Here is a 15466-nt window from a genome sequence, read left to right as displayed (position 1 = left end):
AGTGGAAGTGCTCAAGTGATAGATCTAATATACACGTAATGGGGAATGATATATATAAAAAAATAAAAATTACTGAGAATGAGAAATTAAGTATCAAGTAGCAAATTATTTATACAGAATTTAGTAAGAACTTATTTTAGAATATACTTTTTCTTATTTATAATAGTTTTTAAAAGTTAACTATGATTCATAAAGCATTCAAGCTAATCACAAGAGTAATATGATTTCTTCTGAATCCGAAACTAATTTCAACGAGTTTTTTTTTCTTTTTTCCTTTTATTGTTGTTAGATTAGAGGTTATTACGAAATGAATTGAAAGTACTTGCAGCCAATAATCCCGGTACAAAATCTTTGAAGATAAAAAAAAAATGGATGTAAAAAATTGAATACAAAATTTATTTCAGTTGTTACTTTTGCTAATACGAAGTATAGAGAAAGTATTACAATTACAATCGTCCGAGTATTAGAATTTGAAAAATTCGAACTCGAGACATTTATTATTATATACTCGAGACATTTATTATTATATACTCGAGACTACATATCAGACTTCTCTGAATTCGGAAAACACATATTTTTTTCTCCGTATTTTGTCGGCCTATGAAGAAGATAATTTAAAAACGCTTTGAGCTAAACGGATGAAATTTGTAAATTTCTATCAAATTTAGAACGAAATACATTTAGAAGAAGCTTGTTTGTCCGGCTATTCAAGTAAACTCCCTAACTAAAATTTTTTTTTAAAAAAACGTAAATAGTTATGAATACGCTATCATAAATACTAAGAAAGACTGATTTGGTACTATCTTTAGAATTTTGAATTGTTGTTGATAAATCAAGCAAATAAGTTTAGAACCTAAAATAGAAATTCTTATCAAAATTTGATTTGTCAAAAGGTTTATCGCCTATCGATCGTATTTTCGCTTATATGAAATGCCATAATTTAAATCAATGGAATTTATTATGTTATTTTATGACTATTAATTTCGTGCCAAATTTTGGTTTTATTATGGTGAAAGAAAATTACTTTCCGAATGCAGCCTTTCGTGGTAAGGAGAGAAGCCTCTTATTCATCAATACCTCTATTAACTGTAGAGAAAAATGGGTCATTCTGAGCAGTGAGCAATTTAGCGCATACGTGTTTCAATAGTAAAAAAGCCCAAGAAAATAGCTTGGACTATCTATTTACATGCTGAGAGGGATATGTGTTAGAACCTTTTAATTTCCTGTTTTCATTAGAACATCATCAGATATTGAAAGAAAATGAAGTTTTCCTTATAATTATGGGCCTACAGTTTTTAAGGCAAAATTATTTTTCAAAGCAATAAAAATTGCTTATAACTGCAAATATTATTAGATCCTTCCTTGTTTATTAAAATAGGCCATTGTTTTGAGTCAATTAATCCATTTTTAATCAAAATGAGACCTGTTCAATGAATAAATATTGAGCGAGATAATTCCACGCAGCTTGGAAATTGGGCGCGGTGTTATTCAGTGCAAAAAAAGTGCTTTACTTATAGGCTATTTTGTAAATTTTATAGGTACTTCGAAATTGAACATATTTAAAAGGGATTTTCCGTAAGGGATCCATATTATTAAAAAAAACTCCAAACTGACAATCATAAACCATGCCGCTGACTTAAAGAAGAAAGTAGAAAACTGCTTAAAAATTTTATAAATTATTTTTGAAAAGTATAAATTAATATAAAAAAATTAACAGTTTAGAAGAAACCAAATAACAACAATGCAAAAGACTCCGAAAATATTAGTGGAAATAAGGAGGAAATAATTGTTCTACTTAGAATCATGAGAAATCGCAAATATCATCATAGAGGCTTGTGTTTTGAATACTGTTGGAATTCGAACTTTGAAAATAGGTAATGAATTTAATTACTCAATTTTTTTCTGATAGACAATTTCATGGGAAGTTTTGATTAGCCTGTGATAATGTATAATTAACACAACTTAAGTTTTTTTTTTTTGTTGTTGTTGTTATTATTTCAAAATTCTGCTGTGAAATATTATGTTGTGTTTTATGTTTCATTTTGTAAAAAAATATTTAATTGTTTTGCAATATTTATGTAATATTTGTTGTAATATATATAGTTTGTTACTTAAAAGAATTATTTTTGATTTTACATCTTAATTCTAAAATGGAAAGTATTTTTTCTAGAACACAAACGATTATTTAAAATAATGTAAATATATACTGATAGAATTGTAGTATAATTAAAAATTCTTTTTAAGGAAGTAATTTTGGAATGCAAAAACTGTTTTTCTCATCTTCATCTGCATTTTTATCTGTAATTATAGCAGAAATAAATGTGAGCTTTTATATGTGCATGCGCGCGTGCGCGTGTGTGTTGATGCTCTATAGTCTAGATAGTTTGACCTAGAGTTACCACACTTAGTCCCTATACAATACTTTGAAAGGTGGAAATGGGCATTTTGGAGCGATTTTTTGAAATATTAATTGGAATTTGAATTAATTAAAAATTAAGCGAAATTTTGACGGTTTTTTTCCATAACTTCTAAAAATATTAATGCACAAAAAATAATTTTACATCATCGTAAAATTAAAAAAAAAATTATCCTTTTATGGATACCAATTTTTATAGTATAGATATTGTTTTCTGTATTTTATCAATTTTTTAAAAACAATTTATACATTTTTTAACAAAAATTCTGAACGAATATTAAATGTATCACGAAATATAATATTAAAATATAAAAATTTCGAAAGAGCATCGAAGTTATTGATAAAAGTTCACTATTAAAGGTGCAGATATTTTTTGTTTTTTGTTTTGTAATTCGAATTAGAATGAAGTGAGATTATTACAAGCTGTGAGCAATTCTGTATACAGCTGCTTTTAATGTTAAAAAGCGGGGGGGGGGGAGTGGGATGTTTCGAACCACCTGCCTACATGGTGGAAGGGATATATGTCAAAATAAGTCTAATCTCCTTTTAATTTCTCGTTTTCATTAGTATATTTTTGGATAGTGAATAGAGTCGATGTTTTACTTATAATTTCAAGCCACCAGATTTTAAGGTAAAACTATTTTTGCAGTAATAATAACAACTTCCATCTGCAAATATTTCAAATCCCAGCCTTTTTCTACAGAATAGACTATTTTTTTAAAAACAAGTTAGAGCATTTTAATCGAAACAAGGCCTGCTAATTCCGTGGTCAGGTAATTCCGTGCAGTCTAACTGATGCACAGTATTATAATGTATCAAATTAAGTGCGCGGTATTGCCTCATAGTAAAAATCCATTACCTAATGGATATCTTATTTATTTTATCGAAACCCCGAATTTATACGCGAAGGAGTAATAAGAAGTACTAATATACTGCATAATTTATGACGACTATACCTGTATTATATGTTAGTAGATCACCAAAAACGGCTCTCTACGGATTAAAAATTAGGACATTAAGTCATATCTAAAGTTTGTAGCACCTCTTTTAACCCTTGAGCAGAGAGCGCCCCCTTGTGAAATTTTGCAGAAGACAACATAATAATAACAATAATAATTTAACCATTGTTCATTGATGATTGAAAAAAACAATTAATGTTACTTATACAATAAATAAAATTGGTTTAGTAAGTCCATTTTTATTATATTAAACATATTAGTATAGACTTTAATATTTAAGCCTTCCTACTTTTAGGAAGATTTTACTCTAGATATAATTTTGGGAAACATATTTATTTCATTCTTAGGCGAGGAAGGCATTTAGAATGAGTACATTTCTTATTTTTAAGATTTAAGTCCTTTATGACATTGATAATTACAATTTTCAAGAATTATTTGAACAAACTTAATGAAGGGTAAAATTTTGGTCTCTTCTGCTTTTTTTGTCGCGATGTAGACTGACGTCTTTCTTATCACTTATTCTTTGTACGTAGATTTTGCCACCCTTGATGAAATAAATCGAAGTTGTTTTTAAATTTCAAAAGTTTCTTCTATTCGGACACACAACTGCTACTATATATATTTCTTATTCGCAGTATTTATCATTAACGAAGCATACAAGATGAGTAATTGCAATCGTCAAAAATTTTGATCTTAAACATTATTATTATTAAACTTATTAAAACAAAATTACAAATTTCATTCATCTAGTTTGATGTATTTCTGAGTTATAGAATTCACATACCAACGAATTAAAGGACCTACAGATAATCTGCCAGATTTGATCTAAAATCGCATTTGTTACTCCCAATGTAATAAATTGGATTTGATCTAGAATCGTATATGTTACTCTCAGTGTAATAAACTGGGTTTGTTCTAGAATTGTATATGTTACTCCCAATGTAGTAAACTGGATTTGATCTAAAATTGTATATGTTACTCTAAATGATTATGTAAAATTACCGATGATTATTCATAATCATCGGATTAATGACATTTACCATAACATATATACATCTACAATTCTGATGATAAAATTATGCGCTAAATTTCACCACTCTAGCTATTTTTTTCTTGTATATGTGTTATCCTGTTTTTATTCATACAGATAAGCATCCTGTTGTTGGATTTCGTGCAAAATATCATAGAAATCTACAATTTTGATATTAAGACCCTACAACCAAATTTCATTTTTCTAGCTCGTTGCAATTTTTATTATCCTGTTCAATAGAAGGCAAAACAGAATATTAAAAATGTTTTATTCTTTTATCAGACACGTGGAGGTTTAAAATCTAGAAACTCACCAAAATCTCGAGGTTGAATTGAAATGATTATACTTTCTCTTTTTATATTTTTGTATACGAAAAAGTAACCATCAGAAATGGTCTTCCCAAAACTTTCTCCCCTATTCTCTAATCAGTATGTCATGCCAGAGAAGGCCTTACAAGCCGTTGGCGTATGTTATATCGCCGTACAATATAATTACAAAATATTAACCTTTGGCGTGAATTTAACATTTTTACTGAATCTATCAAGTCATCCTTGGAGAATAATTTGGCGATTAATATCTTGCATGTGGTTAATAGTATCTGGAAATCGAATTTGTGCTTTAAATATGTTTTCGTCAACCGATTGAAATATAAATTTGACACAAAACTGCACTTTAGTACAAACTCCTTGATATATTTGTCATTGCGTTTTTGTATTATATTTTTCGCATATTTCTGAAAGCACAGACCGACAGACAGTCAACCCATTGTTGGATTTGGCTCAAAATTTGATAAATATCTACACTATAAGTGTTAAATTTGTGTACCGAATCTTATCTGTCTGACTCTCTTCATTTTTTAGTTATTGTGTTAACTTATATTTGAACAGTCGGACATTGTGCAAAGACCGTTTACCAAATTTCAACCATCTAGCTCTAAGGGTTTTTGAGTTATCTTTGTCACAGATGGATGGAAACTCTCCAAAAATGCGTTTTTCGAACTCAGGGAAATCTAAAATGTGAAGATTCGTCAAAATAATTCAAATTTTATGAAGATTACTGTATTTTCTCTATTCTAAGTATACGATAAAGTAAAAATATCAAATACCACAAAAAAAGTAGTTCTAAAAATTGTTGCGATCGCATTACCATGAAATCTAAGTATAATAATTAAGAAAACATTTCTTATTTAAATGTTTGATTTTTCTTTTATTAAACATGACTTGCTAACAATCATAAAATTCAAAAGACTTTTTTTAGTATGCTTTTCACCCTTTTCAATAAAATCTTATAAAACTCAATCACCACAAAATAAGTAGAAGGTTTAAAATATAAATTTTTCCATTCTTAGGGCCATCCTAATTTCTCTCATTAACGACAATCACCATTAAGAAACGCTTTGTTCCTGGGATTAGTGCCAACAAAAAACTCATTTTCTCAATGACAGCTCGGACCACTTTTGCCTTCGGTTTACGTGAAGGCGACTTTTCTATTGGAAAGAAAAGAGGGGATAGCATTTTTAAACGCTCCTTCGTCACAAACCTTTGGAGATACAGGACAAAAATAGAAATCCGCCTGCTTTCGGCTTTAGGGAGAGTCCTTATTTACTTCTAACGCTCGCGTTCGTGAACTGATTTCTTAAAGATGTCATGAAAATTACAATTTTTCATGCATCAAATGAAAAATAAAACAACAGTATTTCTAATTGTGTAAAAATAATGTTGAAACAAGCTTTCCAGATTGTGAATCTTCATGTTACCATCTTCATCATTTGGAATTTTACAATATGTGGTAAGCGGCTAAATATCGTTTGGCTGTAACTTTTTGCGTTGCATATTTGTTTTTATCTGATAGCAGTTTTTCCTTAGTTTATTTTAAATTCTTTTTTATTTGATGAACTTTGCAAAATGCAAACGATTTTATGAAATGATTTTTTTCTTCCATTTCAGAAGACATCATACATTATTAGTTTTCTTTATTCTTGTATAAATTCTGTGAATATGTTTTGAATAGCAATGGAGTTTAATAAAAAATGTAGTTTAGAATAAATTTAAGCGGAAATGCTTTTAAAAATTTTAAAAGGGAACTTATTGCAAGTCTACATAAAGTAAAATTTTGAAATGAGAAATCATTTCGGTTGTATTTATTAATTCTTTTTTATCAATTCATTTCAAACTATGTTCAAAAGTATTTTTTCTATGTTGCACGATTTTTCTTCTTAACTTAAGAATGCTTTCTGAATATTCTTCATAAATTGTGTTAAAATTTCAATGAATTTTAAAAGAGAAAAGAACTAAGTAAATAGAAATATTCTACATATGCGACAATTGATTATATTAAATTTATTTGTAAAAAGAATAATTTCAGACAAATACCATATTGAAATGTAATAAAAAAATTTCTAAATTTTTTGTCAAAAAAATTTTACAACTCCAAGAATTTACCTTGAAATTCTTTTTTCATCTTGATTTTCATGTGTGACAGTGAAAATGAATTTGAAGAACATTTTGGTTAGAATTTTCATTCACAGATGGCATTCTATGTTTGCGAACAAAAATAAAAACCTCTTCTATATTTATTTTTATTATAGTTTAATTAACAATTAATCTCAATAGAAATTTTTGCTTATATTTGCAAAATAGACTTAGTTGGGCTCACGGAAGTTTAACTTTCATTTAATTCAAAATATTCATTTTGTCTTTGCAAAATTGTTAGAAATTGTTGTAATATCTGAAAAAACGTTTAGAATTAATGAATCTGTTAAAGGAGTTTTCGAAATGAGATGCATTTATAGATGAAAGTTGTGCTTGCAGGTATCATGTTTTTCATTCAACTCGAATTCAACTGAATATATTTTTGAAAAATTGAGAAATTATATTTAAATATTTCTTTCGTTTTTTTAAAAATTAAGGTAAATTAACTAAAAATTTAATCGCTTCTAAGTTCATTAAGCTCCAGGCTCTAGCTTAAAGGTAGTCGAAGGTATTCAGTTGTTTTCTTTTTTGTTTTTTTGAAGAAGTCAGTATGTAATCTCAAACTCCTAAACAATTTGAAATGGCATGATAATACTCATTAGCCAAATTATGAAGTTAAAGAATCACCATTTTGAATTTTTTTCATTTGATTTATTTTCAAGGCGATACAAATAATTGCAAAGAAATCTTTATATATTATTTTTTGATAATTTAATATGTTAAAAAATTTTCTAATATATATGTTTATAGTAAGTACTTTAAAATAATTTTCTGATGATTTTTTCAAACTAAAAAAAAAAAACAAATAAGTAAAAATAAGAATAAAAAAAATATTTTTTCGAAATTTAATTTTATTTCAGTAATAAAAGTCTAATAGAAATTTAATGAAATGTATGTTTTAGATTAAGTATTAACGAGTTAAAATGATTATTAAGACTATTTTGTTTCTCTTGCTTGAATGCTTTAATTGTATAGTACTCTATTGTCATCGCTTGTTATCCCTGTTTTCTCTCCTTTTCTTTCTTTCTTTTTTCTTTTTACTTGTAGGCATAATTCTACATTTGTTATGATAGTTTTTTTTTCTTTTCAAAATAAAGTAAATCAATCAACGCAACTGAATTTAAAAATATTAGAAAGCTAAACAAAGCAATACATGGACACAGCTTATTTTTCAGATAGTAAAACTGAATTTTGGGGAAAAAAGGAAAGTTTAAAAAATCTCAGATAGTAAAAATTTTTTTAATAATCATGTATTGTTTCTTTATTTTGCATTCAATGTTCTAAAATATGTCTGCAGATATCCATTTATTATCATATTTCAAATGCAATACGTTTATCTAAGATGTTCTGGCTTTGCCAATGCACATTTCTAATTTAGTCAAATAGGAAGAAAAAAAAAAAAAAAAAAAAACGTTTGCTCTGGAAGATAAATACTAGAGATTCACCCAAATTTGCACAATGTCACCTAACTAGTAAGTATTTTTATACAACCAGTCAGAACTCCTATAAAAAATTTCCAGACATTCATATTTTACTTTTTTATTTTCTAAACATTGCTAATTAAGAAGCAAGTTAAATTCTAACAAAAAAAAAAAGACTCAAAACTCTTGTATTTTGTTTTAACTTGGTGCGATTTTGATTTGGAATTAAAAATAAGGGAATTACATTTTTTTTCGAAAAGAAAATATTTTAGAAATTGATGGAAAGGGGAGAAAAAATATATAACGGTCAGGTAACTATTGACATAGAAAATAGAAAATTCAGAGCACATGATTTATAAGTTGCTTATATCTGACGTCTGAGGAAAATCTATAATCTTTTAACCATCGCTTAATTAAATTTTAACTGTACTCGGAAACTGATGTTAAATCAAATCTAGCAATTTAGCTTTTCATAAGTTAATGATATTCACTTTCGCAATATGACGGCTTTAGGGTTCATCATCGTATAACGAAATATCATTTGATTACATTTCGAATTTGCTTAGAATACCGATGCCTCTTGTTGCTTTCCGATATGCGAAGTATTCCATGATTTAATTCTCCTGCGTTCGACATTTTTTTAAAAAATATTCATCTGTCTGTCTGTGACGAAGATAACTCTAAAGCGCTTTCAGCTAGATGGATGAAATTTGGCATATGGTCTTTACACCAAATTTGTACTAGATTTCTACCAAATTTGGAGTAAAATTTGCTTAGAGAAAGTCTGCTAGATAGATATATACATATACATATTCAATATACATATTTAACATCTATAGTATAGATAGATACCTGTCAAATTTTAAACCAAATTGAACAGAGGATTGATGCTCTGTCGGCTTGCATTTTTAGAAATATGTAAACTCTAACATTAAAAAACGCCATGTCTTAAATATGTATAATTTGGTACGAGATTTTGTGACAATAAGTGTAGTTTTGTATCAAATTTTTGTTTCAATAGGTTCGGAAAAATGTGTCTAAAATACAAATTCTATTTCTGGATACTATTAAATGTACAGGTCGGGATAGCCTGATTGGTAGGACGTTGGATTCGCATTCGTGGGGTTGTGAGTTCAAACGCCGTCGGCGAAGACTTTCCGTGTTCAAGGTGGCTGGTGCACGCATAAAACTGTTGTAGCCACAAAGTCCTCCAAGTCGAGCCAATATCACTGGATCAGATGTGATCGATCTCTGCTTCAAATATAAATTATGACCTGTGAATGAAATGTATGAATGAAGTCCGTCCCGCGAAAAGGACTGTGACGCATGAGTAGCCAAGTTCTCTGGGGCCTAGATGGCGCTACTGTAACAAGAGAAGCTAAAACTCGACTTAAAATCGCCGATTTCGTCATCGGGCTTGTCTATGACAAAGGCCATAAGCAACAACGGTATTAAATGCGTGAAAGGTTTTGAAGGTAAAAAGATCACAAAAAATTTAGTCAATATGCTAAAAGCGAGCCAAAAGTTAATATTTAGTAGAAATTTTAACCCAATTCTATCCAATAAGTTCTCTGGTATAACAACTTTATTAAAGCGTATACAGGAAAGTAATAAGGAGACGACTCCTATTGATTTTTATGATTTAGTTTTGGCGTCCATAGTTTAAATTAGTGATATTTCTTTTATTTTACTACATAAACAAAAACATGATTTAAAACTATTTTTATCTTTATTGTTTAACTGAGAAATAGATAAATAACACTTTAAAAAATTAAGCATGATTTCTTTTTCTTTTCAGAATGTTCCTCAAAAGTGACATACGAAGGGAGGAAGTACGTAGCAGAAGGATCTTCTTTTAGTATATTCTGTATAAAATCCTCCTACGGAGTTCCCAAATGGACGAGAAACGGACTCTCAGTGGACACTTTGGGTCCAGATTTCAGTGTGATAGAAGAAAACTTACCTGATGACGGCGTGCGGATGGAACTGAGAGTGAAGATGGCGCTCTGGAAACACAGAGGGTATTACAAATGTGACCCTTTGAGCCAGAGGTCACATGAGATTGAAATAGTGCCCTCTAGAGGTGGGTGGGTATAAGCAGATTTATTTTCAACATGTTTCAAAATTCGAATTTAACTATCTTAATAATAAAAGGTGGTCACTAACTTTGTTTATAATATAAATTTTTTATTTAGAAAGTAAATAAACAGACAAATCTGTGGAATTTTTGCAAATTAAGGTGTGTAGTACCTCTTTTCCCTCTTGAGCAGAGAGCGCCCCCTTGTGACGTTTTACAGAAGACAAGCAGTTGAATGACAGACCTGCATCCTGAGGTCGACTTTTTCCCTATGCGCAACCCTTGCGCTAACGCCGAATGCTTTCGGCTGGAAACCGTGGAATCCCTCCACCATACTGTTTTTTTAACCTAATTTTCTATGTGTGCTTGTAATAATAAGTATTTGTAAATTCGTAGTGTAGCTGTGTTTGTCTAGATTAAAAATAGTGTATTTAAAACCGGGTAGTTCCTTGGAAAACCACAACACACCACTACAGGTGTAAATATTGAAAGTATTTTTTAGAACCTCATTTAATATGTGGGGATATGGAATGATTCCTCCACTTAAAATGTTCAGAGCTTCAAGAAACGCTGCGGCAGTTTTATCAAGAACAAGAATAAAAAAAAAAATTAACAGAGCAAGTTGAAGTAGCTCTTTAGAGTTGGAAAGAAATATTAAGTTCTTGCCGGCCAGATTACATAGTGGGTAGTGAAACAGCAGTACCCACAAATATATCTCGATATCTCGTGCAATATTGATATGATATCTCCACGATATTTTCCTGTATTCAAATAAAGGAAAACATCGTGAAAATATCATGCAATTTCTTCTGCTAATAGGATGGTAAAATTGGTTTCCTGAAGTGCAATCATATGTTTGCTGGATTTCTTGTCATATTCTCTGTAAACTATAAAAGAGCAACATAGTCTTTTTTAGGGGAGGGTCCATTTTATATCTGGGATGGTTCATCTACTATCTTTTTTCAACTAACTATCCACTTTCAAAAATGGATAAATTCCATTGCGTTTCGAAAATGAATCGTAGATGTTTATGCTTCGCATCAAATGAATTTCTTTAAGTTAATGCGGAACATGCAATCATGGCTCACTAACCCGAGGCTTGCTGGAAAATCTAAATGACTGGATAGCCACGACGCCATTGACGGAATCTAAGATGAGTCAACAGCCACGGTACAACTCCTTCCGTTAAAAGTCATGTTCCGCCATCGGTAGAACGTGACCATCCCACTTCATTTCTAGTAGGCGAGAACCAACCACCATTCTGGAAACTTCTCACCCATATAAATTTGAGGTGTCCCCCGGAGGTATATGGAACCCCTATTTAGAGCTTCTTAGCTAAACTGTTTAAATTTTTTAAATGCATGTAAGCGATACAATAAGCTTCTCTGCCATTTCACGAATTCTGCTGTGACGATCTGAGCTTGATATGGCTCTCATCAATTTTAGCTGGATGGTCAGTTAAGTACGCGATTTTGAGTGAGAAAATCACCAAAACGAAATTTGGAAACGAAATTTAGTCACTACGTTTCTTTCAAGGGTTCATTCAAATATATGATGCATAGTTTCTTGTACGTTTGCAATGCACTCCTACCTTTTCGAAAATAATGCGATAAAATTTATCTGAAACGCGTCTTTGTTCTTTCATTTTTAAATTGAAATAAAAACGAAATTAAATAACAAATAGATGCAATTTTCATATTAATTAAAGATTGAAGTCCAAATGATATAGGCTAAGTGTTCCTACCGCGTTGGCAGAACAAAAGAATGCGCTAAAATCTTTTATCGAAAAAAAAAAAAAAAAAGATCCATCATTTGTTGCCAGACCAATATTTTGATCCAATTCAAGGCTACAACAATCAAAGATTGCTGTATATACTAGGATTATGAAATAACAGCTGGTCGTCGACAGCCATTGATTTAAAATAAAAATTGAATTGTTTAATATTATAGAGCTTTTTTTTTCAATAATTGAAAGACATATAAAAATATATACAACAGTGGCGAATAAAAACTTACTGCCCTAGATTTTGTCATTTTTACTCATATAGCAAACACAATCACATAAAAGACGAAGCAATAATAATAATAATAAAACTGGTGACACATTTATGCTTCCCTATCGCTAGCCGATCGAAATGACCTTCTTTTCTGCAGTATTATTTGCTCAATTTAAATTTATAATAACATGTAAATAGCAGATTTTCAAAACTTTAAATGATATAAAAACGTTAAAATGTAACATACGTTTGGAAAATAATAAATAGAAGTTGTAAGTGGCGTATCTTTATTTTCTTCTACTGTATGATCTCTCGTTTCTTTTTATGCATTTCTCGATCATTTCAATCAGAATGAGATATTCCAGATAAGGACATAAAATTTTATTAAAAGTCATTCTAAAAATATCACATATAAAAAATTATATTTGTTACTTTCTCGTATCCGTAACGATCGATTTAGAAAAAGCATAGTAATCCTAAAAAAATTCGAACTCGACATTTCGTCGAATCTCCACGTTCTAGACACTCTTTGAGTTCGAAAAAACTAATTTTTAGAAAATGTTCGTCTATGTGTCTGTCTACGACAAAGATAACTAAAAAAAAAGCGTTGAACTAGATGGATGAAATTTGGTATTTATGCCAAATTTGCATATTCCTATCAAAAAATAGTCTCAGAGGAAGTTCATTTATCCTATCGTTCGAATATAAATTTACACGATAACTACAAAACAAAGAAAGCTAGATAGATAAAATTCGGTACATAGATTTCGCATCAATAGTGTAGATACACTATCAAATTTTGAGCCCAATCCAACTACAGGATGATTGTCTGTCTGTCGGTCGGCTTGAGCAAATTCCGTTCGGAGGAAGCCTGTATGTCCGGCTGTTTGAATATAAGTTAGTACCATAACTACAAAATGAAGAGAGCTAGATTGATAAAATTAGACACACAGAATTAAGATCTATAATTTAGTCACCTATCAATTTTTGAGTGAAATCCAACAAGGGGTTGATCGTCTGTCGGTCTGTACTTTCAGAAACATGTAAAGGCGATAACTTAAAAATGGAACGACTTAAATATGTCAAATTTGGTATGGGAGTTTGCGACTACAAGTGCTGTATTGTGACAAATTTTTATTGCAATCGGTCTCCACGGTCCATCAGTCTGTATGAAACACAAATTCGATTTTTTAGATTTAACCGCATAGGCTCTGATCTACGTGTTTTTAAACGTATGTCAATTTGAATGAGAAAAACTTCGTTCCCCCCCAAAAGATAAAGAGAAATGCATTGTTCCATAAATATATTTATTTTAGTCTTTCTATGAGCGTCTTGGGTCACTCCCAAATGTCTTCCACCGGTGGTCCACTGGTCGATCACGCACGTCTAAATGTCCACCCCTGATTTAAATAGATCAATTTTGATACGGGATTTTATGATTACAGATGCAGTATTGGGTTGAATTCTTGATTCAATGTGGTGGAAAAACACTTCTAAAACACAGATTCGAATTTCGGATACTATTAACCGCAATCCGGGGATTAATCGCCAAATAACTCGCCAAGAATGACACAACAGATTCAGTCAAAATGCTAAATTGACGCCGAAAGTTAATATTTCGCAACTGTTATACGTCCGTGCCATGAAAGGTGTTGTCTGTCATGACAATTTTATCATAGAGTATGCTAGAAAGTTTTGAGGAAACCACACCCGCCGGTTTTAATTTTACTATTCTCTCTCTAATGTAACAAAAAAAAAATCAAATGATGGAACACTCACGAATATCTTTAAGTATTTTTTTGCTTCATAAAATATATTTTTCTCTATTTGATCAGCACGTCTCAATACTACCTCTACACTGTTCAATTTCTGAAAGATAGTAAACAAGTTTTCATTTTTCAGAGGGCGACGAGGAAATGCAAGGCCAGCCAAGAGTTCAATTGAAGCCACACAGGACGATAAAACTTGTTTGTGAGCAAGAAGAAAATGCAGTGTTTCCTATAAATTGGTTAGTAAGTAAAGGTTCTGACATTTCTAAAGGAGTTACCGCAGTTTCTCCATTTGAATATTAAAAAAAATTATAACTCAAAAGCAGAAGAAATGCAAGAAGTATATAAAAATATATTGTAATCGTCAAAATTCGTCAGATTTCGACGGATTTTCACGTTTTGACCTCCGTAATCCGAAAATAGATGCCCGCCTGTCTGTCCGTCCATTTGTCTATGACAAAGATAACTCAAAAACTTTTTCAGCCAAATAGATGACATTTGGTATATAGTCTTTGAAATAATATTTATAAATTTCTATCAAATTTTGAGCAGAAACCGTTCAGAAAAGTCTGTCTGTTCTGCTGTTCAAATATAAGTTAGCACAATAACTATGAAGCAATGAGAGATGAAGGGATAAAATTCGGTACACATATTTAACATTTGTAGTATCACCTATTCTTATACGTCAATTTAAAAATTATTTTCTTAGGCACTTTGCTAATGGTGCATGGAATTTTATACTATAACTTTCGTTAATTAACTGGGACAATCTGAGATCTTGTTAAAAGGACAGCAGCAGATCTAGAAGGATCTAGATCTAGCAGATCTAGATCCACATCATCTAGTTATTTTACTAAAAGTCTATTGAATGACACTAAATTAAAAGTTCTTTCATTTCAATCTTTTATAATTAATATTGAATAACCTCTATTAAGTAATTATTAAATATTTGTTTAAAATTAGCTATAATTAGCTATATTAACATAAATAGCATAAAACTTAACTAATTTTCCAAGTTAGTTGAATTTTAATAACTTGAACTGGTTATTAAAATTAAATATATTGGAGCAAAAAATAAATTTCTTCAGAAATCGGTTTGCATAATTTCATTTAAATTTTATTTAAATGTCCCATTGCCACGTAACATTTATACAACGCAATATAAAAATAAAAAAGGCTATAAAAACAAAAAAGCCCTTGGGTAGCAACTGAGAGAGACAAATGTAGAGCTGTTTTTTCTAACCCATTGCCAGCCCGTTGGAAATAAATCAGTCAATTAGACGGATTGTAATTGTTTTCCATCCATTCAGAAAACAGCTGATTATT

General features: G+C 30.2%; 1 protein-coding gene across 1 annotated transcript in view; it reads left to right on the top strand.

The window, feature by feature from the left end:
- The first annotated feature begins 6027 nt into the window (after positions 1 to 6027).
- LOC129958038 (hemicentin-1-like) overlaps positions 6028 to 15466 on the top strand; it is an 89298-nt gene continuing 79859 nt past the window's right edge. Inside the window, exons 1-3 of the mRNA XM_056070194.1 lie at positions 6028 to 6193; positions 10096 to 10380; positions 14274 to 14379. Coding sequence (XP_055926169.1) covers positions 6121 to 6193; positions 10096 to 10380; positions 14274 to 14379 — 464 coding nt within the window. The 5' untranslated portion in view covers positions 6028 to 6120. The remainder of the gene's footprint in view (positions 6194 to 10095; positions 10381 to 14273; positions 14380 to 15466) is intronic.

Source organism: Argiope bruennichi, chromosome 2, assembly GCF_947563725.1.
Source record: "Argiope bruennichi chromosome 2, qqArgBrue1.1, whole genome shotgun sequence".
Lineage (NCBI taxonomy): Eukaryota > Metazoa > Arthropoda > Arachnida > Araneae > Araneidae > Argiope > Argiope bruennichi.
This window is presented reverse-complemented; position numbering and strand designations above follow the sequence as displayed.